At 38.0% G+C, this 24,253-nt stretch overlaps 1 protein-coding gene across 1 annotated transcript in view; it reads right to left on the bottom strand.

Annotated features, from left to right (window-relative positions):
* Nucleotides 1-645: 645 nt before the first annotated feature.
* The window catches only part of TMEM168 (transmembrane protein 168), a 23,726-nt gene continuing 118 nt past the window's right edge, over nt 646-24,253 (bottom strand). Inside the window, exons 2-5 of the mRNA XM_041421044.1 lie at nt 19,318-20,583; nt 12,153-12,295; nt 9,460-9,734; nt 646-5,252 (exon numbers count right to left, since the gene is read on the bottom strand). Of these exons, the coding sequence (XP_041276978.1) occupies nt 4,705-5,252; nt 9,460-9,734; nt 12,153-12,295; nt 19,318-20,511 (2,160 nt within the window). The 5' untranslated portion in view covers nt 20,512-20,583 and the 3' untranslated portion in view covers nt 646-4,704. The remainder of the gene's footprint in view (nt 5,253-9,459; nt 9,735-12,152; nt 12,296-19,317; nt 20,584-24,253) is intronic.

Raw genomic sequence — 24,253 nt, 5'->3', positions numbered from 1 at the left:
AAAGGTGCCACTAAATCATCCTTGTACTCAGCCAGTCGACATGCCAGAAGAACTGGCCATGCCTTCTTGGCAGCTCTGGACACTGGATTGCCACTGAGATACCCATCACCCTTATCACAGCACCACTCTGCTTCTCCGCTGCCCACCAAAGTCTTCACTTAACAAGTCCAGGCTTGTTAAGAAGAATGCTGGGACTGTCCCATGAGGACCTAGTGCAGGAAGCTCCCCAGCAATTTCTGTGAGAAGCAATTTGTCCTCCTCACCATTCTGCAGCCAAGTTTCCTTCTACTTCCTCTCCCAGGCTTGATCTCACACAGGAACCCTCCATGAATTTGATCTTACTGGAGATAAGAAATTTTACTAACTACAAGTACTCATGTAAAGGAAGTCTTCAATTATATCTCTATAAAATTATGTCTTCAAGTATAAACAGCATTTTTACTAGCTTGTTGAGTAAGTGATAAAGGTGAAAGGCATTAATAATTTAAGCTAGTATTTCTCATTTCTATTAAATTATTAAACAAAAAATATTCCTTAGAGTATTTTCAAAAGACTCTGTTTTCCATAAACTCTGTTGCAATTTCTAGTTATAAAAAACCTCCTATGAAGCAAGCTGTGTAGCAAACCCCCATGTAATTCAAAAGGCAGCACAGAAATCTGGAAAGCGATCAAAACATAAACAAAAAGATGAAATGGAAATGAGCATCCAAAACAGCAAAATATATTTAAGAAGTATCACAAATACACTCAAAAAATCTATTTACATATCTAAAACCTGTATATTCAGTAAAAATCCTCCCACAAAAGGTATTTATAAACAAGAAAATTAATCTGATTTTGTTGTCTACTGCTGGCAACAGAAGTCCTTTACTGCTAGCAAAGCATTAACTATGCTTTTACAAAATACACAAAATTATTTTGGGAAAAACTTGAACTGAAGACTGGAAAACAACTACAAGGCATACAAAGCATAAGGAACTGCAAATACATCACTCTAGTAGTGCAAAAATGAAGAATAATGGCTTTTTCCCCCCCACAATACGTGTTCAGAGAAAAATACTACTGTGAATTTGAACCCCTTTAAAAGACTTACATTTGTAGGACTCAGTGTATTTGCATGTTTCAGCAAGGCTGGTGCTATACAGGAGGTAAATGAAACAAAGTCAACACAAAATCATGCTGTGACACAAGTTTATAACAAACTTTATAGCAAAATGTCTGAATATACAGTACAAACCTTGCAAAAATGTTTCTCTCTACCCAGAAATTTGTACACGTTACCTCTAAACAACATGTACGTAACTGATAGCATATGCAACATTCTTTGGAATTAGATTTAAATTTCCTTCAGGCCCTGTCTTTCATACAGGAATAGCAGAAGGATAACTCCTCACTTGGATTACAGGAGCTCCCAGTGTTTGTCCCTCAGGCACATGTCTGAGGCTGGGCAGAAACCTGTGAAGAGTCATAAGCACCAGGAGCTGGAGAAGAATTCCACCTGGGAATGTGGGTCACTGTAAGATGCCTTGATAGAAGTCAGTGCAGAAGTGAAGAACTGATGAAGTTGAATTCCTCATCATCCATAGCCCTGGTTTGATAGTGTTTTGAAACACATGACAGTCTTTTTGTCCAAAAAGGCCTCATAATTGGAACAGCTGTAAACATTTCTTTTAAAGTGAGCATTTTCACCATGCCTTTGCAGTAACAAAATCAGAAGTAGGAACACCTTAGCTCATGTTAGAACTACTTCAAATTCAGAAAACCGGAAGTCTATAATTGAGAAAATAGAAACAAATCTGCAAGCACGATTAATTTTGCAAATAGTATTTTTGCTCTCTTTTTCAGCTCTTTATCTGCCTTTCAGCAAACAGCTAAGTAACACCCAGTCTATCCTAGGAAAAAAAAATCCAACTTTGGTAAGTAAGCTGGAAACCATTTAATATCCAGAGGCAAAACAGCAGGACAAACTGTTGCATTTATTCTGCCCAGAGCTAAGTCCATCACTGCACTACATAGCAGATTCCTGTTCACAGACTCAGGAAAGGTCAGGAATCCCACATTTTCTTGTTCCCTTTCATGTACAAAAAGAAAGATACAGATGATATCCATACAAATATAATAGCAGCAGGTAGAAACTTACCCATTAACATCTGTCAATTATAATTAGTGGCAAGTGTTATGGTTGATATTTAAAGCTTTTTCAGAACAGAAAGGATTAACTTCTTGGCTTCAAATGTTCAAAATGTTCACAGGGTTACTATGAGGTATTTATGGGGACTTTACTAAAAATTTCTAAGGCTCAAGCTCTAACAGTTTATGATGCAATCAGGTGAACTTCTACAGAAAGAGAAGTCAAAACAATGGTGATATTACAAACCAAATGTAAAGGAGTCTTTATGCATCTATACTCAAGAGATGATGACCAGGAATGGAAGACAGTGACTTCTGCAGAAGGCAGTGCTGCTTTTCTGCAACCTGATGGATCCTTGCTCAACCCAACTTCAAGTATCCAGTTTAAGTGCTTGAACAAGGAGCTTAGGTACCCAGCTCAGGCTCCAGAGGATAGCTAAGAGCTGCTCTAAGGTTATTAAAGAGACATAAGGGATTTGTCTGCTCAACCTTTGGCACAGGAAAGCAAAACAAAAAAAAAAAAAAAAAAAAATGTAATGCCCTCAATCACAGGAAAAGTCATCCTAGAACAGAGACCAAACCAGTCTTCCTCTGGAAATATTTACTTCTCCTTGCTAATGAGCAGTGGAGCACTTCAGGTCACTAGCATGGATTCAGGTATCTGGTTGTTGAACATCTGAATTTCAATGAGATAACTCCTACCTCTGGCTCCCACATCAGGAGCTTAAGTTGGATACCTGAAGTAAGGTGGTGTGAGAACCCTCTGTCCTTAGTGACAACTGCCACCTCTTGATTCCCTGACAGAGCTGCAATCACAGCATTTACTCAGAGAAGACCCAAAGGCAATTAGTCTTCATAGGATATAATTTATCTCTATTTCTTTATCCCCTTCCCACATTATGGAAGGGGATGGAGACAGGGAAAGCAGTGTGGGAAGCAGTGCCTTGCTAAACAACACTGTGTAATACATACTAATGAAGAACTTAGTGGCTGCCACTTGTAGATCTGAGAAAATCACCATTTCGAAGTTGGTGGGTACAAATTGCTTTGGCTGTTGTAGCTCTCATTATTTATTTCGGGAGCTACTGATGGGTATCAGTGTTAGCAGATTCTCTAACTTGGCTGGCTAAAAAGCTCAAATGGCATTAGAAAAAAGCCATGATGGCAAAGACTTAAAGAGCTACATGCTATTTGCCTGTATTTAAATTAAAAAAATATTATTAAGTTATATTTTAGACAAATATCAGCTACTCTCTAACACTTTTATTAAAATACTGATGGAAACAAAAACGTAAACTGTACGTCTACTGAATTGCACACACCTATGCAAATAAACCACCACAAATTGCACTGTCTTAGCCACTTACTTGTTTCACCCCTAATTTTCTGTACTTGAGAAAATGACACAAACATTTTATCCTTCAGCTTTTATGACTGAAGGAAAGGATTTCTACAGCCCCATCCAGCTCTGGAAGGATTAAAATCAGGACCTTGTGGGTGGGAGAAAAGACTTAAGGAATACTGAGGATTCCCTCTTCTCCTAAGGGAATAATCCATTCAAACTTTTCTTGTGGTTCTAATACATAATGAACTCACTGGTCCAGCTCTGTACTCAGAACTTCACAGAATCAAGATCTTGGGCACACCAAGGACTTCAGATAAACATGGAAGCAAGGCAACACTTGTATTCCCATTTTTTATCTGAGGATTATTTTCTTTGTTAAATTCCTTGGGTTTTGTTTTGCTTTGTTTTTTTCAGAGTAGCTTTTCAAAATACAAACTAGTAAGAGCCTGGAAAATTCAGAATCACCTAACAGGTGAGGGAAAAATATTCACTGCAGTTTTTATTCCATATATAAATTAACTTCTGAGAATGTATGCTTAAATATCACAAGCAAGATATTTAATGTTGAAAGTAACACTGAATATTTTTAAGACTCACTTCAAAACACACCATCTGAGAAGTATCAGAGCATTAGAGGGTTGTCTGATTTCCTTGTTTTCCATGGCAAATTTCCACTGATGGCAGCAGAGAACTGAGGCAGGGCACAAGATGTAAAAGCAAATAAAACAAAAGCTTTTTGGTAGCTACTTACATACAGTAGCTATATATTCTGGGGTTTTTTGGCTCAGTGATCCCACCACATAATTTCAAGCACATGTAAATTGACTGAAGTATTAGCTTGGTTCCTTTCCTGTATTTAAACTGTACAGTGAACATAAATGACAGATCAGCATCATGTGACATTCACAGGAGCTCCTGTCCATCAAACTGGTGTCTCAAAACAAAGGCTGCCTTAAGTATATGAACATGGGACCTGTCTCCAAAATGTATGGTCATATTAAATAAGTCTCTTACCTACGTACATGTAACAAAATTCAAAATATCATAGCTCTATCCTCTTCTGTTTAAGACTGCAATTTCTAACTGTTGCATATACTGTAGCTGCTCAAAAACTGAATAAAGTGAGTAGAGCAGATTTTTCAGAGAAAAATAGTCATAGAAAAAGTTTTAAGTATGGTACAGTGAGAAAGTTCACAAAGCTCTCACTTCATTTTCTCTTTGGTTGCTGATTAGGATTTGACGAGTTTGAAGCCCTGCCCTGTATCCAGCACTGTGGGAAGAAACCAACTCATTTTCAATCTTTTTAAGCACCTAAAGCACGCTTTACAGACCCAGAACAGATTGAGACCACAAAACCAGTTTGCCAGATGTACTAATGGATAGGTGATGCGTGGGAAGTACATCATCCAGTGTTTGGCAACATCACTTCCCGTTGGCAAGTGCAAAGTGTAGTCGCTCCAGTGCTTTGACACACCATACATCGCCTTCACCGTGCGGCCCTTCTCAGACCAGCTGATGTTGCTGTCAGGGTTACAGTTGTACTCAACCCATTGCCTGGTGAAGTCACCAAGCTGTGGAGGGTCTGCTTCCTCGATGTCTACAACTCTGGCCATTTCTGCTCCTTGCACAGCAACATACTGGTCATTTACTTTTCTTACTTCTTTCACCCAAGGCTGAGAGTTCTCACAGTCTAAAACAATGATCAGTCGAGAACAAAAAGTGCCGTTCTTTTCTCTCCACCACTCCAACAGCGTGTCAAGTCGTAAAGCATCACCCCCTGCCACAAGGACAAAAAGATTTAGTATCAGGATAAAGAAACAGAAACTTCTGCAGAACTTTAACTGTTTTCACTGGTTCTAAGAATCCCTTACTTTAGCAATTTGGACAGATACAACAGATGCTTTCAATTAATCCTTTCTGTCTGTAAGTGTTGCATATCTCCATAGAGGTATTAACTGACTTGCTGTGGCAGATGAAGCCAGTAACTTACTCTTGATTAGAAAGAAAACCCACCAACAATAACAAAAAAAGGAATTCCTTTACAGAGTGAAGGAAATTATAGCTAACTGATGAAATCTGGAAAATACAGATAAACAGGGAAAAAAATCTGAAATAAAGTTTATTTTGTATTAAGTCTTAATAATTTTAGGAACAGGAATATGACTCTTTTTTGATACGTTTTTATGAATATTAAAATAGGCTCCTATAAGAGATGAATTCAGAAGAAAATGCATTTTCAAATGGTGGGAATCAAAGCAAGCACAAAAATTCACATGACCAGGAATGAAGAGATTCTTTCTACAGAGACAGTTGTTTTCAGAGCTTCAAGAAAACTGGTATCAATTTACAACTCAATGAAACAAAAATATCATTGGAATTTTTCCACAATATTTTTTTCCTGTCAGGTCAGAAGACCCTTGCAACTAGTGTCCAACTTCTCATGTTCTGTCTCAGCTCCCGTTCCAACAGCACTTTGAAAGAGGAGATTGTAATTAAACCTGAAATATTATCTATATTGGGAAGTCTTTCTGCTTAAGTGTACTGGATGTTGCAGGATCTATGTAGCTTTGAAAGGCAGACTACTTACTCAGGTACCTAAGGACAACATCTTGCAAACAACTCTCCATTGTCTCCCCAGTGATACTAAAGAAAAGAACTGTATGCCTCAGTTCTGGCTAGTTGAAGCTATGATACAGGTTTACAACAAAACCACTCAAGTTTCAAAATATCAACTTAAAAAAATGAAGAAGAAGAAAGGTATTTAAAATAAGTGAATTTTAATTCCAGAGTGATTTTTCACTAGTGAATATAATTAAGCAGTGTTTAAAAAGTTGTTAGCTGCATATTTCAGCACTTACAGTTCTACTTGTAAGGGGTGACAAAAAAGTGCTTCAAATTAATATCTCAGAATTAAAGCATTGTGCATACTATTGTAATTAAAGTAAAAGCAAAATTGCAGAGCTGCACATTTCTCCAAGAATATGAAAAACTGGAAAATTTTGTACCAGAGAAAATCTCTAGGATGCAAACCTAAAGTAATGACCTGTCTTGGTACATGATCCTCAAATTGCTGTAGTTATTTACAGCAGAGACTTATATAGAAGTAGTTTTCCTTTCCTAGGTACATCTTCTGTGTGAATTATCTATAAAAATTTCTTTATTTGTTCACAATTTAAAGGCTTATAAATAAACCTTATTAAAGTGTAGCTATGTAGGAGTGCAGGTGATTTCAAAACAGCATTGGATAGAGTCACCCAAAGAAAACCATCTCATCCTTCACAGACACAAGCAAACACATGCTTGGCTTCCAATCCTATGGACATCAAACACATGGGCTTATCACCCAGCACAAGGTTTAGGCACCAAGCTGTGTAAGAAATGCAGGTGTCTGGCCACCTCTGGCTCTCTGGCAGGTTTAGCAGGACAACAGATACACCAATAGTTTCAGGAACAGAGACAAAGCCTTATTAGCCCAGCTTATGCCTTTGCCTTCATTCAGACATGACCCCCCAGATGACTGCTTGTACTTCATGCATGACTAGTTAACAGTTTCTTTTATACACCACTGTGCTGAATCTCAGCTTCCAACAACAGAGAAACATCACTACTGAATTAATTAATTCAGTAAGCCTGTTTTGCAATATGTCATTACAAAGCAAAGACTACGCTGCTACTACTGTGCTGTACCATGGCATAAGGCAGCAATGCGAAACTACTTTTTTAATCAGATGATTTCTTTTTCATTGTTGTCATCTCTTTCATCCTCTTTACAGGTCAGAGCATAGTACACATTGCTGGAACTGATGGCCAAGGTTCCATCTGTCACAAAACACCAGTGTCCAATACAGGGGGCACAAGTACAGCCTTGTATTTTCAGTTTACACTTTCAAGGTACATGTGAGAGCAGTGATATCTGGAAGGAAGACCATATTACATTCCATCATTTAACTAAAATTAATCACAAAAAAGCATGCAAGACCTATGACAACTGCCTACTCTCCTTTATGTGACTATACATGTATCCATGTAGAAGCTGAAGATTGTGTTTGGACAGAGGATTGAAAAGGAGGTTTGTGAGGAAGTTGAACACCACTGTATTTGCACACTATATCTTTCAGCACTCAAGTTTTAACAGTTACCTTGGCCTTTCTCCTAAAGGCTAGATATTAATTTGGGTTACAGCTACCTACAAGCTACAGAGAGACCTGAGCTCCCCAGTCACACTCCAGGGTGGCTAGATGTAGTAAGCCAGGACTGGGGTGGAAGCTGTTCAGTTTTTGCAGCAACATTTGGCCCTACACATGCAAGAAAGCTGACTTTGTCTATGCTGCTGGCTAGAGCACAGGTGGGAGGTGGAGTTTTGCTGATAGTCTGCTCCACACAAGGTGTGGACACACTCAGCAATTGCACAGGGTGGCAGCTGCTCTTACAGACATACCATCCCCTGCTCAGAGAAGTAATTTGGCCACCCTAAATACACTGTAGCTCACCACTCGCACTAAGCTCACAGTAAAAGCTGTGGCTTTTTAAAATCGCTGATACAGATAAAGCCCTTGAGAAAAAATACACATTGCTCTTCAGCAGGTCTAAAGGTTCAGGGATGGAACCGCACCAAAACAGGTACAGAGCTTCCAGATGGAAAATGACCCGTGCCTGAACACCTACCTCAGCATGAGCACACAGTGAAGGGCATGCCCTACTGAAGGGCACGTGCACCTGGAGAGACACTGCTGACAAAGAGCCTGGAGCTCACAGGCAAAGCGCTGTCCAAGAGAATTAATTCTACCCCAGGAAGAAAAAAGTTACAAATTTTCAATGTATTTACTATGAGATTCCCGTTCTGCGCACAGTGACCTCAGTTTCCTACAGCAGCAGAGCAAGGTTAAACCTTGCAATGATTTGACAACTTCATTAAGTTTACCAAACAAACGGGCCAAGAAAGGGGGAAATGGTGAAGTCTATGCCAAGCATATGACAAGGCATTAAACTGGCACTTTAAATAGAGGTTTACAATCTTGAGGCTACACTATGCCCACAATCACTCCCAAAGTCCACAGTGTCAGCACATCATACCTGTTTTTATGATACAAGGTTTGTTACATGTTTGAAGACCTGTTTTTGCAGTGTGAATTGTGTATCTGCCTCCTGTTTCTTTTACTGATTCTTTTACAAAAAAAAAAAGCAAAGCACATCCTAAAGACATAAATGCAGTCCTTTGTGACAGTCTAACTGACACAGTGTCACAGAACACTCTGTAATTCAGTCTGTCATTTCCAAGGAATTAGAAAACATTATGCTTGTTCATTAGTGTGAACAAGTGATAAATATTCCTCAGTGAACAAATATTCCTTAAAATACAGGGAAAAATCTGTCTTTAGAGCAGGAGTATGTAATTTCCACTTTTAATTCCATGTGGGGAAAAAAGCAATCTTTAAAATTACCTTGTGGAATACAAAAATCATGTGCAAGGAAAATCAGGGGAATATGAAACTGTGTTTGAACTTGAAAGAACACATTTTGAGTCAATAATAGTAGACAATTTTGAGAATAAGTGTAAGATTAGTTGGCTGTAAAAGGATTTTTATCAAAGTTGGTAAATGCTAAAATGACATAAAGTTCATGAAGCACCACACCTGACTGCCATTCAACGCAAGAGAAGGAAAGAGCTACCTCTTAACAATAATTTACCTGCATACCAAAGGGGATTCCGCATTTCTCCATTCTCTCCACTAGCAGAGGCAGTCAGCAGTCATGCTCTGTAATACTACTACCTTTTCCTTTCTTTCCTCCCTGCCAGGAAGTTATATAAAACTGCTCTCCAAATACTGATGGTTCTTTGCCATTCTGAACAATCTGGTAGTAAGTACATTCAAAACTTCAAAGTTTTGCAATACAGTATGATTTTCTACAGAATTAATGAATTGACTTGGAAAGGTTATCAATAACCAAAACAATTAACAAAAAAAAATCCCCAGATCACTTACCTGCCAGTGCCCATTCACCAGTGCCATGTGAGTGACCACTGTAATACAGAATGTAGGTATCGTGTCTGGGTCCATCTGCAGTCCGAAGCTCAAGAAAAGACTTGATCTTGGAGTGAAGGGTATCAAAGGTCAGCCCGCTTGTAGAGTAGTCACAACCATATGTCTCAATCATGTGATAAGCAAAAAACCTTTGGATGGCATTAAGCATGCCAGTAGACCTCAGATTTAACTCCTGCACATGGTCAGGTGGAAGAAGAGTTGGTTGGCCATCAGGACTAAAGAGAAGGAGAAGAGCTAATGATTATGGCTGGCAATTATTTCATGCTTAGTGGACTTCTAGTAGCTGGTGATTTTTTCCCCTGTGCATATTTTGTGTGCTATGAGGTAGCGCTGTTCTAAACTCGAATATACTTTAAATTTACGGTTTATAAACAACTCAAATTACTGCATTTGAGTGAGGGACCATTATCTCCCTTCTGTCACACTTCAGTTCCAGGCATAGTCCTTACTCAGCCCTATGCTATTCCTGCAGCTGAGAGACAGAGGGAGAGAAGGAAGCTGTGATAGGAAGAAGGGAGGCTCCAACAATTTAATGAAGTCCCACTGAGGAGCACTGCCTTCAGACAGGCACTTTTTCATGAACAGCTGGAAAGAAGTGCAGAGAAAATGAGTGCTAATTTGCACAGACCATAATGCAAACTACTTTCCAATAATGGATGAAAGAGAAATCCACATACACACTTGACTCGGATACTCTGAAATATGGAACTCACACAAATATAGTAATTCTTCCTTGTTTGTGCTGTTCAGATGCTGTTCTTTCAGCATAAGAAATGTGTTTCAGATAACAGTATTCACAGCTTAGAAAATCAGTTTTGAGAAAGTTACAAACCAGACCTGGAACAAACTATGTATGTGTATTTATGTCTACATAGATATGAATACACATATATAAGAAAAATAAAAAAGAGTTCCTGGGTTCCAAAATGAATTTTATTTGCATTGTTATCTATATTTTATATAAAATAGAAATAATTATATAATAAATAAACACAAACATATACAGTATCTAAAATATCGAATAAAAATACACTTTTTATTTTAGGTCTACACAGCTATTCATTAATCATAATAATAGGAAATTTGGTCTTGCAAGACACCCAGTTAGGGGAGTGCTCTGCAGAATGTATTTTCAGAAAGAGAAAAGCATTCATCATTCTTCAGCTGATGTAATAAGGGTAATGATAAGGAACATGACTGACAGCTGGACCAAATTGGCCTCATTTATGCTCAGTTACAGACATAGAGAGGTTTTGTGAGTGAAAATACGGAGATAAGTCTTACTCTACTAATACAAAACATGACATTATGGTTTTTTTCCCCTATATACGTATGTATGTGTGTATTCTTCATGTATTTTGTTTGCAAGTCAGTGTGTAAAGCTACCTAGTCTCCTTATTGGTCTGGCTAACTAGATTTTGAACCTTCTCACCTGTCTAGGGCTTTCATGAAAATTAACATTCCACTGGTACAGCTACATTGAATACCTCATCATTACTGTTTGTCACAGCAAGTGAAGACTGGGTCCATCACTGAAATAGTCAAGCTTTGTTAATAAGGAAGTTTAGTTCTGTCAGGTCCTAAACAGTTGCTCAAGAATATCTCATTTGCTCAAAATTAGAGGGAACTGCCTGTGCCAGAATAATATAATACAATGAAAGAATTAAATTGTTACCATGGAAACAAAATAAATTTATTTTTATTGTAATGTGAATTTTGAAAATCTGTTTCTCAAATCTGTAACAATAATGGACCAGGATTTTTTTAAGGGTGTACAGCTGAAAGACTACTGTAGATCAGAAGCTCAGAAAATTTGTTTTTTACAATATTTAAGATACAGTTATCTAAGATAAGCATACTATCTTTGGTTTCTTTGATATTAAGTTCTTCCTTATCCACTAAATCCATTACACATACTGAAGTTGTGAAGTTTTCATAAATTGGGCAGTTCTATTTTGAAGCCTCTCATTTCAACTTACTACTCTATTTCCCTTGTGACTTGAAGAGATAATTTATATAGGTCTTGTTTATCATTTACAAAAAAATGTGCATACACTGATTTTAATTTTATAGCAAAAGCTGCATTTGCAAGTTAAAGGCTTCTAAGAAAAACACACAAATGGGCAAATAATAATAGTACAATCCCTTTACAATCATTCATTTCTCATATGGTAACATTTATGTTGGAAAAAAAAAACCAGCTTCAAATTCTCAACACCAATACATGACATGTAGTCCATTTGCAAATCTAATTTTAATGAAATTTAAATGTAGACACTACCTCATTTAATTGAATTCAAAATTATTTTGAACTGATATGTTTGGTTTATTAAATCTCCTCATGTAAGATACCTGGTCTCAGTCAAATGCCCCAATCCTCCTTTGCCTGAGATATGGGCTGTGAAATCTGCCTATGCACAGCTGGTCTGTATTCATCAGCTTCCTAAAAGCAAATTACCTAGACAGAAAGGTGCAGTTACTCATTCCAGGATGAGAAAGAGGAGAAACAGAAAATCTGCCTATTATTTGAATTTGTGTTTAATTGTTGAAAAACCAAGAAACAGCACTGCATTGCCTCCATGAGCAAACAACACATTTACACACTGTGAAGCTGAAATGGACAGTAACCATACCTGCAAAAGTTGGTGGGAATCACAACAGCATACCCGACACACGTTCCTCCCAAGCAGTTTCCCAGCTCATGGAAAAGCCCATGAGCCATGGACTCCAAAGGTAGAACAATCAGAAATGCACTCATGAAAATCCCATTGGTTGGCTAAAAAGAAAGTGAAGAGATTTAGGCATTGTATGAAAATCCCTTTGCTTGATCCCACATAATTGGGCCCTGAAACATGCAAAGTATTACTGGTAATGTATATTTATTTTTCCACATATTACATGGTGAATTACTGTAAAGACAAATGAAAAGCTTGGGGAGAAGGTGGTTGGTAAGCAAGGATCACTCTTTTGAAAGGAATGCATTTGAAAACACTGACAGCACAGTATTTAGCTGTAAAAACTGATCATATCTTAGTTTATCAAAGCAGGCAAGAATATCAAATGCCACGAAACAATTGTGTGCATAAAATAAGAAGATCTGTAAGCATCTGCAGGGTCAGGCCTTAATCAGTGAGGTACAGCACAGATATTATGTAGCTGGCATCAGATGACAGCACACTGTATTGCATCCATCCCTGGAGGTATTCAAAAGATGTGTACGTGTGACACTTTGGGACGTGGTTTAGTCGTGGACTTGACAGTGCTGGGTTAATGGCTGGATGTGATGATCATAGAGGTCTTTTCCAACCTAAAGCATTCCATGATCATTAAAAATATACATTTAACTTACGGAATACTAAGTATCACACAAGAGATGAATTCTGAGATCATTTGTGAACATTATTTCAATTAAAAAGACAATTCTTTGTCAGTTACACAAATACCAGACAAATAAAGGAACATCCTCTACAGGACTTCATAGCATTCACAGAGCTAATACTCCATATTAAGCTGCCCTGTTTCGTAAGAACAAAGCAGTTTTGGAAAGTATTACATTTACTAATACATAGTTGATTTCTGTAAAAAACAAACAAACAACGTTCTGCTGCAACACGAATTGAAATTATCACAAAGACTCACTCTGACTGAGTCTAACTCCTAAAAAATATTTACACTTAGCTACTGAAAATGCTCCTACTAATATGAAGATACTGGCAAAGAAAATTCCCAAGTACTTGTGAACTAAGGATCTCATACAGAAACACAAAGGATCATTTCAATGATCCATCTTGCCCTGTATCCTGTTTTGAATTTGTACCAAATATTACAACAGGAATGGGAAATAAGCTCTATAGTGTTATGAATCAACTCAGCTCCATCTGAGGTTCCAACTGTGTTGTCTTTTAGTGTCTGTCTTATGCTATGGAATAGGAAAATGTTGGATATTTTATATTTGTAGACATCCATCTAATGTAAAGACACTGGTACTTGCTGTCAGCACTTTTTCAACAGTTTTGATTTAGAAGAAATATATCATAAGTGTAAAAACACCTAACGATGATTAGAACAAATCTATAGTAGGATAATAAAATATCTTAATCTAGCACTGCAAAAAAAATGACCAGTAGCATTTTAAAATACCTAAACAATTAAACTTCAAATAGCAAAAACTATCTGATTTAGTTATTGCAGTAAAATTGAAGACAGGTTCCTCCCTTAAGATAAACAGCTAAAATTCCAGATGGAAACTGTCAGTGCTTTATTAAATCCCAAAGATTTGATGACTGGTCCTTAATGGAGCAGATGGCCATGGATGCACAGGCAGAGCCAGAAAGGGATTTTGTTCTTTCATGTGTTCAACCCATTTTCATTGTTTTCGACTGCACTAGCAACGTGAACCTGCAGTACCTCCCTGAACTCCAAGTGCTCATTGATTCCAGACAGACTGCTCAAAAAGCAAACAGAAGACAGGGACCATCTAGGCAATCCTACTGAAAAAAAAAACCAACATGAGAAATCATTTTATCTCTTAATCTTTGGGGTTTTTTTTAGTTTTTCTTTTTTTTTTGCCTTTGTCTATCTTGTTCTAAAGGAATTATCAATTAAGTCTCATTTCAAGTAACACAGAAAAGGTGAAAGAAAAAAATCTACTTCTTGCCTCTGATGACTGAACTGACATACAACAAAAACACTCTTACATTTTTTTTCTTTTACTACTAGTCAGATTTCACTAGTAGTAGTATCTTTCCACTTTCTCTTTATTTGAGCACTGTTTCTTGTTAAGTGTAACACTTAGAACACCAGAAGAATTTAGAGGTATTTTACAGCCAAGATGTCATTTTATACTCATGGATAGAACAACTTCTATCCCAAAGAAAAACCACTGTTTGAAGCAGAGTAAGTCTGGAACTGTATTTAATTATGGATGTGTGACTGAAGAAAAAAACCCAAAATGCTTAAAATGTTAGTTTAAATTGGAAGCCAATTACAAAGACCTATAGAAGAGCCCTTTTATTTAAAACATAAATGAAACACTAAATATATGTCAACTACGATGGTCACAGGATCACCGAATGGTTGGGGCTGGAAGGAACCTCAGGAAATTGTCTGGTCCAACCCACTGCTCACACAGCAGGGTGTCTGGGATTATATCTAACAGACCAATAACTGAGAAAGCTTACAAAGATGCCTTTGTGCATTTCCAAGCAAAAATACTGTTTTGTTTTCCATTATCCAAGTATTTACCTGTTTTTATACATAGACACACAAAGATACACAAAACCCCCCAAACAAAAGAAGTATAATAGAACACCCTCAGTGACAGAGAAGGCTCAGGAGAAAAAGGGTAACATGCTAACTAATCTACAAACATTCAATGAACAGCTTATTTTAAATGAAGACAAGATACGTATATTACAGGCAGAAAAAAGTTTAATGACAAAATCTGTAAAGCTACAAAGTACATCAGCTACCAGAGGAAACAGTCTTATAACAAGTTACCGAATAGACAGTCTATGGAGATCAATAAATAATACTTTACCTCTGACTATTCGAGTGGGAAAATCTAGTAAAAAAGAGTTTGCAGAGAAAAGTTGTCACAATCACTGGCAGATAGATTTAATGTGCTGTGTTTCCCATCCCTGACTCCTGTTCTAGCCATGGCAAAGCCTGTGCTTTTATCTACGTGCATTTGTTCCAGCAAAATCACAAGCAGTTATCACGCTAAAACTCTGATGTTTTTAAATACAAAAATGTGAATCCTGGAACTAATGAAATTTTGACAGCAAGCTAAACACATAATAGACTCTTTAGACTAACAATGAATACTTTCTCTTGTCACCAGAAATCCCCTTCAGGACTGAGGAGCTCTCAAAGTGGTGGTGACGGCAGCAAGGTGTGCTGCCACTGTGAATTTCAGCAGGCAACCTGAGGTAGCCCTCGGGATGGGACTGGAGAGGGAGAGAGCCAAGGAGGGCTGAGCACACACCGAGAGAGCAAGACAGGCAGCAAAAGTACACAGGATAGAGGGTTAGATTGAGAAGAAATGGTGAGCAGTGAGCAATGGGAACTCAGAATGCAGCTTAAGAGATGATGGAACAGTAGGAAAAGAGGGAATAAATGTATTAGAAAAGAAACTCAACAGAACAGTCTTTATAATAACAGCAAAGCACAGGTATTGAAGGCAAATCAGCAAGAAGAGGAAAAACTGTGATAAAAAGAAAGGGGGAACTAAACATGACCAGACAGACAGATGAAAAAAGGCAGGAATGGCATGGATATTTGAGAAAATATGGAAAGAGGCCAGAGGATGCAGCAGGGACTCTGGGGGGAAATAAAGAAACAACAAATAGCTCCAAACAAACAAAGCCTAAGGAGGATTGGATTAAAAATACAAGATAGGAAGAAAAGCAGGGCTAAAGAGAAAGACTGGATATGATTTGCATTCAAGTTATTTAACCTGTGATGTTAATATAAGTATGTCTAAGTAAATATAGATGTTGCTATATATAGAGGCAGAATAAAAACACCAGAATAAAAACTACAAAATCATTAGCTCTCCCTCAAACAGGAAAGTACTCATACATACAGTAAACTTATTTTGTTTCCTATAAATAATTAAAGTTAAATGCTACCATCCATCCATTTAAGTATGAGTACTCAAGCATGTAAAGAATACTATTATTTTACTAACCCATAAAATTCACTAAAACCAAGAATAATGTACTGAATAATGTACTTCATTCCATTACTTTACCAGCTCTAACATAGTTAATTTTTCTCTTGGTAGTACTAAATACAAGCCTTCCAGGGATAATAATTCTCTTTGGCCAGTAATTCAGAAAACCTTCACATAGAGTACTTAACAAAATTTGATTTTAAATTTTTGAGAAAAAGAGTGCCCCAAACCTTTCTAAGATCTTTGTCTAAAAATTACAAGCTCTTCATCTGCAAATTTTTCATCATTTTATTGGATTCTTGAAGAAGTAATATCTGAGTCATTTGCATGACTTCTTCTGGATCTTGTCCAATCCAAGGGCCTAATTACAACCAGGCACATGATTAATTGCTGAAATAAGCTGGTGCTAAAGAGTCTATTGATCTGACTGAAATTACTCACACAAACGTAAAGGCAGGTGCTAACCATTTCCTGCAGTTTCTGCAAAGAAAATGTCTGTACATTTTTACCAACAAAACATCTTTCCTCCGCAGCTATAACAAGGATTATTCTCAGAAGCAGACCATGTCCCAGCTGAAATGCCTCACTGAAAGAAGAGCTGTTACTCCATTTTTTGATGCACCTAACTTTAATATATTACTTTTACAGCTCTCCCCAAGCAAATACCCAAGTACCATGAACAGAAACTTTAAACCCTTGTGTTATTACAAAGGCTATGTTCCCCTTAAAGAAAGGTCCTTGACTGACAGGACTTTTAGCGTCAACAGCTCCGCATCAGTAAGAAAACCACTGTCCCTGCTACAGCAAGTTCATTCACCTCACTTTAAAAACCCTTCCACAAAAGGAGATTTGATATTTTTCTGGCAATTTTAATAAAACAGGATACTTCTAGACACCAATTAACAGACAACTGGCGCTTTGGGTCTTGACTTTTCATATGCATGAGAGTCATATGAAGCACAGATATTACAGGTATTAGAAACGTTAAGAGGGCATATATAATGTGTCTGCAAAACATTTTCCATCAACAGGAACCCCGCCACTTCCCACCACTCCATTTCTGGCTGTAACTGAGATTTTTTTTTATAAGCTATTACTAATTATTTATAGCTGACAGGAAGCACCTTTCCAAGGCTCAGATTTTTAGCAATTCTATTCGTAGGAGGTCAAATGGCAGACCACAAAGTGATTTCAAGCCACCTTTCTTATCAAATGCACTATCATTAAACAAGCTTTCAGTAGTGAGGAAAGGTATAAACAAAAAATGCTTCATCTTCCGGGTCACTTTCAACAGATTTCAAATACAATTCACACATACTGAAATAACTACAGAAATCCTAAACTAATGTTGCAAAGACTGAAAATTCTTACATCTTACATATGCAAAAAATGTTTTAAGTAATCTTTAGAAGAGCAAACACATTTTCGGGAACTGGAGACCAAGGAATACTTGGCATTCCTAAGAAACTCTAAGGAAAAATATGTTAAAAATGTTAATGTAAAGTGTAAAAAAAATTCCTTAATATAAGAATGTATGAATGGCTGTATTAATCTGCTCCAAAGGCCCATCCAGAAGAATGTCCGGTCTCCAAAGAGGCCAAATGCATGCCTAGGAAAGATGTTAGGACAGAAAAAACATGTTTCCTGAGTACTTTAACCACCAGTGGCTCAAGAACTCCCTGAGCCAGATGTGGTTTCCAGATACTACACAGAAACCCCAGCGAATTTTGTCAGCTTCCTCCTGAGCCCCTTCAATCACGGGGCACCACACATGGCATGCCATGATACACAGCCCCAGAGCTCCGCACCATACGAGGAACTATTCCGACCTACCTGCCTCCAACCTGCTACTTGCCAACTTGATTCTCCTCAACTTTTGCACTGAACTGATTGCTTGTTGTTTATTATCAGGATTGTTTATTATCTCTACTTTTTTGGTTCTGTTTACTTCTGCCCTTTCTGCAAGTCCAAACACCACAGATGTGAGTGCTGATAATGTTCCAAAAAAAAAAAAAAAAAAGCAAAACTACTCAGTGTTCCTTGCAGGCTTGTCTGTTAAAATTCCCCTGCTCTTCATACAAAAAAAACCCAATCCCAAACCAAACCCAACATAGTCACAAAGAAACTGTTAATTTAATCTTCCACTAATTTCTTTAATACCATTCATCCACAAGGTTATTTAATCTGAGAAAATCTTCAGGATTAGAAATTCCACAGGAGTGGGCAGGAAATTGTTCTGGAAACAGTACAAAGACATGTCTGCAAACCTGATCTACTGTAAAAGAATATTTTATATACATTAATATATGTTTGTAATTTATATAAGAGGTGAATGGACACAAAATTAATTGCTATTGTGGTTTATGTCAACTTGAAACAGAAAAGAAATTCTGAATGCCCTGCTGCAACTATGACAACACACCATGTGTCTTAACTTGGGCGCTGAACAAACATTTTGAAAGAAATGTGTGCTTTCTGATAAAGAAAAAACAACATCCTTAACCCATGAATGGAAAGAAAAGTCAAGGGACACTGTGTGATTTTAACGACTGGTCTTTCAGATATCATATCCTGGGGTGCATAATCAGATTTGAAAGTGAGACACTTAAAGCTCATGTTATACCAACGACTTATCAGTTTATCAGCTGATCTCTGATTCCATGTAATTGATTAAAAGCAAAGCTAAATTACTGAAAATTATATTATTTAATACATTTCAATCTAATTAAAATAGTCCACAACAAAAGCCCTAGATTTAGGGAGCATTACTAGGGTTTAACACAATGATTTATTCTGAAAACAAATTTTATGGCACAATGAATTTAAAAGCAAAACAATTTCTCATGTAGGTAAATACAAAATACTTTGCTCACCTCTTTTGCCATGGAAGCACTTACCTTTTCCCATGCTGCCAACACAAGGAACCTGGTAAGTTGCACTTGCTTTTTACACATCACCAGGCAGCTCAAAGTGTTAAGTGCAAAGCCCAAGACAGTGAAACCACCCATCCCAAATCTGAATTGCTAACCCACAGCACACCATCAAATTTTAGGAATTTTAGGGACCCAGCAATTCTCAGATTATTTTCAAGAGGAGATCAAGATAAAGAGATTATTATTTACCTGCCAAGAGACTGCTCCCAAAACAGCAGTTGCAACAAGGCTGAAAAATACCAGCTGTTCTGAGATCAAACAGAAGTGACGCATTCCTTTAGATGCCATGACTCTGTCCAGGCTGTTGTTTTCTGCTCGGTGAGTGTAGTAAACCCTGTGGCAGTCATTGAGTTTTGTGTGAAATCCCCAAAGAGTTATAAAAAAAATCACATGACAGATCATCCAGAAAATTCCAAAAATAGAAAAACCAGGTATCACAAAATACCAGAGGTCCAAATCACGTAGCTTAAAGGCTGCAAGAATGAAAAAGATTAGTTCAATGACTCCAACTGAGATGACAGAAAGCCGCCTGCAAATTTTACCACGGTACAGGTAGGGCTTCCATCGCTCAGTAACCGAAAGTCCACTGAAGTAAACGTCCAGAAGGGGATCTGAAATGAGGCAGCTGAAGAAACACGCCAAGGCAAAAGGGTTTGTGGGGATTTGCAGTGATGGAAAAAAGACTAAGGATGCAATGGCTCCAAAAATCGCCAAATTTGGAATTGCCAAAAAAGACTTCATACGTAAGTCAATAATCAACATGGCCAAAGCCAAGACCAACAGAATAATACTTAGAGATTTTTCTACCAGCATAGTTGTGCTGGCAATTGCAAATCCAACTAGCTCCAAAAACTCAACTGTTGTCAGCAGAGTTGGTCGATGATGGACACAACCACAAATCCTCTCAACTAAAGCACATAATATCCTTAAAACAATGGCAGAGAGAAGTAAATATTTTGTAGCTTCTTCTTTCACATCCATTTTGAACGCAGAATTATTGAGAAAACAGAGAAGGCCAAGCAAAAAACCAAACCAAAGATTGGAGAGACTCAAACTTGCTGTTTCCATTGAAAAATAGTAGTACAGTATGCTGGCAATTCCAAGAACAAAGAGCCCGAGAATAAATATTACCAAAATCAGTGCATCTGCAGTTTTTTCCCACCTGACATAAAGGCCCATGCAAATGGCAACCAGTAGGTTGATTCGGGCAAGATAGCCAAGGTATCTGACTGATGAGTGCATGTTCACTTCTCTGTTTGCTTCTTCTAGCCTTGTCATTGCTGCATAGAGACAGTGACTAACACAGTAGCGCAGTGACCTGCACATGTAAACTGCAGGCAGGGCTTTCACCCACTCGACTGACAGTAAATATTCAGGTTTCATCCAACCAACACAATGCAATTGCTGCCTTCTGTAATATCATTTCAGTAACAGTGGTCTGGAATCCTTGAAGTTCTGGAAGAGAATTAAGAGAAGTTTTAGTGGTAAATCATTCCTTATAAACATATAGAACATAAATATGACCCATCCTATCTCACAAAGAAGTTTAATATCTAAAGTGAAAAAACACATTAAAAAGACCAATTAAGTGTGAAAACCAATATATAATGGGTTCTGCATAAACCTTATTTCATAACTTGAATGAGAGGAAAACAAATCCTGGCCTGGGCAGTTTTCCACAAAACTCATATATTAGGTATCTATATTAGATATTTATGGATATCCAAAGCCCTTGTATGATGGCCACTTGCTTCTAGAACATTTCGTAATTATTTTAAAACACTATTTTATTTCACCATTACATTTGGTAAGTTCTCATTTTCTGTTAAATCTTTTCAGCATTCTTTGCAAGACTTCCTTTAGCAGTCAAATAAGTATATGATTTACAAACAGAACTTCCCACTCAGTTAATGAGCCTAACCCAGAGTAAAAAAGATAATATTATCTCCATTTCACAAAAGGAGAGTGGCCACACAGATATAACAACTGATTTGGCATGCTTTTCAGAGATTTCTCCTAATGTAAAGTTAAAGCCTTCATTTGCACCCCTTCAAGCCAGTTTCCCCCCTTCCTACAAAAACAAGGAAACAAACAAGACGATCACTGTTGTATCGTGCTTTTTGTTTTATTAGTAGGTTTATGGTTTGATTTGTGATTTGGTGGTTTTCCTTGGTGCTGTTTTCCTTCTGTCTCCGCCTTTTCCCAGTTATTTCATCAGCTAGTTTCTAGTTTCTATTTCTCCAAACTTTACCCATTTATAGAAACCGTTTTTCCTCCCTTGGAAGTTTATTGGTTCGCTCCTGTTATTCCCTGCCTAGGTTTTTTACTCCCAACTCTCCTGATTTGTTGGAAGTTGCGCCTTCCCCTGACTTTCCCCCGAGATATAAGTCTTTGTTCGCCCCTTGATCGGGGTCCCAGGAGAGGAAAAGGGGAAGTTTGCCATCAAATAAGGTTTCCCTGGGAGCCGTGTGCGCTGCCTGTGTTTTATACTGCGCCGAAACAACTGACAACTGGGATTCAATGGAGCTCCAGGGAGAACCTGCCGCACCCCCCTCTCTTGTCATCAGCTAGCCGGGGAAAGAGAAGCAGCAGATCACAATAAATATTATATGTAGAACACAAGCACCTCCCATTTAGATCCATTTAACTGATGTGGTTTTCTTTTTAATATAGCTGCAAACAGACAGAAGTATTTTTAAGGGGCATTTTGTAATGTTATGGGCAGAGTTTCCAACACATAAAAAGACTTATAGCCTCTATAATTTTTTAAGTAATTAACTAATTGTTCATCTTACAGAGACTTCTGAAGAGTTACTGGTATGATAGAGAAACCAGCATGCCAAGAACACTCAGTGCTGGATTGTAGCTTCCTGCTTTTATTTAAATTGCTGGGGGACGTGTTAAAAGACATCTTGACTCAAATGCAAAATTTAGGCTCTATTCTCTCTTGATTTTTAAATTCTCATTTTTTTAAACCAGTGAACAACAAATGCTGAAGTGAATTGACTGATTTGCCCTTAAGTTTTGGCAGATTTGAAGACTGACACGGAGTGTAAAACCAGCTTCAGTAATTGCTGCAGAGAAAAACAAGGCCTAAGAAATCCTATTGTTTAAATTACTTACTTGATAACACATATTTTCATATCATGCTATATACCCAACAACAATGCAGTTATTACTTGGAAGAACCATGCGTTAAAAATCTGTTTACCTGAAGCAGAATATACACCATATATTTAAAGCAAATTGCTATCACATGAAGTTATTGCAAATTAAAATTTCTTTGGATTTCAACTGTGCATTTTCACAGTATTCATTATTAGTATTGTTTGACAGATATTGACTTAATTCTGAGTTGCCTGGATGCTTTGTATCTCACAACATCTCTTCCCTCACTTAGTAAGGTACTTTCTGTTCCTCTCACCCTTTCGTTTCTCCATTATACATACAGATAACACAAACGTGAGTTAACTTTCATATTCCAGGTTTAGGTTTCATAGCACTGACTCCATCTCACTGTTTCTTGTACTACAATCAACATTCATTTTATGGACGTTTGATGAACCATTTATTTCAGCTGCTACACATGCCCTCCCCCTGCCTCCGGATCTCTCTAGTTCAAACCATTAACACAGAGAAACTATTTCCCATCTCCTTTCAACCCACAGCACTGACATGCGACTACTGCTACTCTGAAGAGCATATGCCATCCCATCCTTGTAATCTGGAACTCCTCCAAGTCAAGGGGTTAACCTATAAACATTCAGGGGGACAGCAGCCCCAGAAGCCAGCAGGAATGAGCCCTTTGCATGTGAGCAAACAGCAAAGCTCCCGCCTCACACCCGGCTTAAAAATTTTCTGCAATCACGAAATTGTTTTCTGTGGGCTCGTTAACAGTAGCAACCTCCCTCCTAGGCAAACAAGGAGCCACTCCGACAGAACACACTGGGTCAGCTCCTGTCAAGTGGAGTTTTGCTGCCAGCACAGCAGGAGAAACATGAAAGAGAAACTCCTCTGCTCCTCCCCTGCCAGGTGATGGGGTGCGGGAACAAATGGGGCAACACGTCTGTTCCTACTGCAAAGACACAAAATCTACGGAGTAAAAAAGGATTTGCAAAATGACAGCTCAATCTGTGAATGCAATCTCTTCTTCCTGACCCCACCTTCTAGCTGATTCACAAAAATGTGCACTGCTAAACCACACTATTAAACATTAGCATTTTTCAACCAAAATGCATGGTCGACTTTTTGTGAAGAGGAAAAGGTGCATTTTCATGATTAATATATTCCATCACACAGCTATTGCCAAACAAAAACACAACAGCAATTCAATTTTAAAGAGAAATATCAATAACTGATTTGTTCTCTAAAACACAGCTATTTGCAAGTAATTTCTGTCAATACTTTGCTTACACAAGGACTGTTCAAAGTCCTGGAGAGGGTGGCGGGTGGGTAGCGCTCCTGTGTTTGTTTTAAGCTAATAGCTTTAAGGTTTCAGGTTGGACACGACTTACAGATCTCAGCAAATCACATTCAGATTCCAAACAGAATGTGGACACCCACTTTTAAGTATTTGCCAACTTTTGCAAATATAATTTCAAGGAAAACCTGGAGCCTCATTAACATTTAGAGACCAAACTACCTAACAGCGTCCCTATAGGTAAACAAACACTACTCTCAGTGTACTTTTAACCCAAACTCGTCTAAGAAAGTTGAAAAAACGAACACCAAAACTGGTTCAGTAGTTAAGCCCAAGTGAGATCTAAAACAGTGAATCCACTTTCCTTCACCTTTACTCTTCCAGTCTAGCACTTTTGTTCTTTTTAAAGCAATTCTGCAAGAGGTTTTTTTTTTTTTTTCTTTTCTTATCTGTTTGGTTTTTTTTAAAACAAAAAGTCCCATTTAGCTAATACAAAAGCACATCAGAGTTAACCCCGCGGTGAAGGTCAGCGTTAGTTTGCAGATGCGCCCGCAGCGAGGATCGCCGGTCTGGGGGAAGGGCGCGTTCCCGGCGGGAGCTCCACCGGCGGGGCCGGCCCGGCCGGGGAAGGTCAGTGCCGGCACCAGGCGCGCCGGCGCGGGGTCCCTCAGCAACCTCCCCGCGTCGCCGATCGGTGCTGGCGGC

This window comes from Onychostruthus taczanowskii, unplaced genomic scaffold, assembly GCF_017590055.1.
Source record: "Onychostruthus taczanowskii isolate IOZ18803 unplaced genomic scaffold, ASM1759005v1 scaffold68, whole genome shotgun sequence".
Classification (NCBI taxonomy): Eukaryota; Metazoa; Chordata; class Aves; order Passeriformes; family Passeridae; genus Onychostruthus; species Onychostruthus taczanowskii.
Note: the sequence above shows the minus strand (reverse complement) of the source record. Positions and strands in the feature narration are given on the sequence as shown.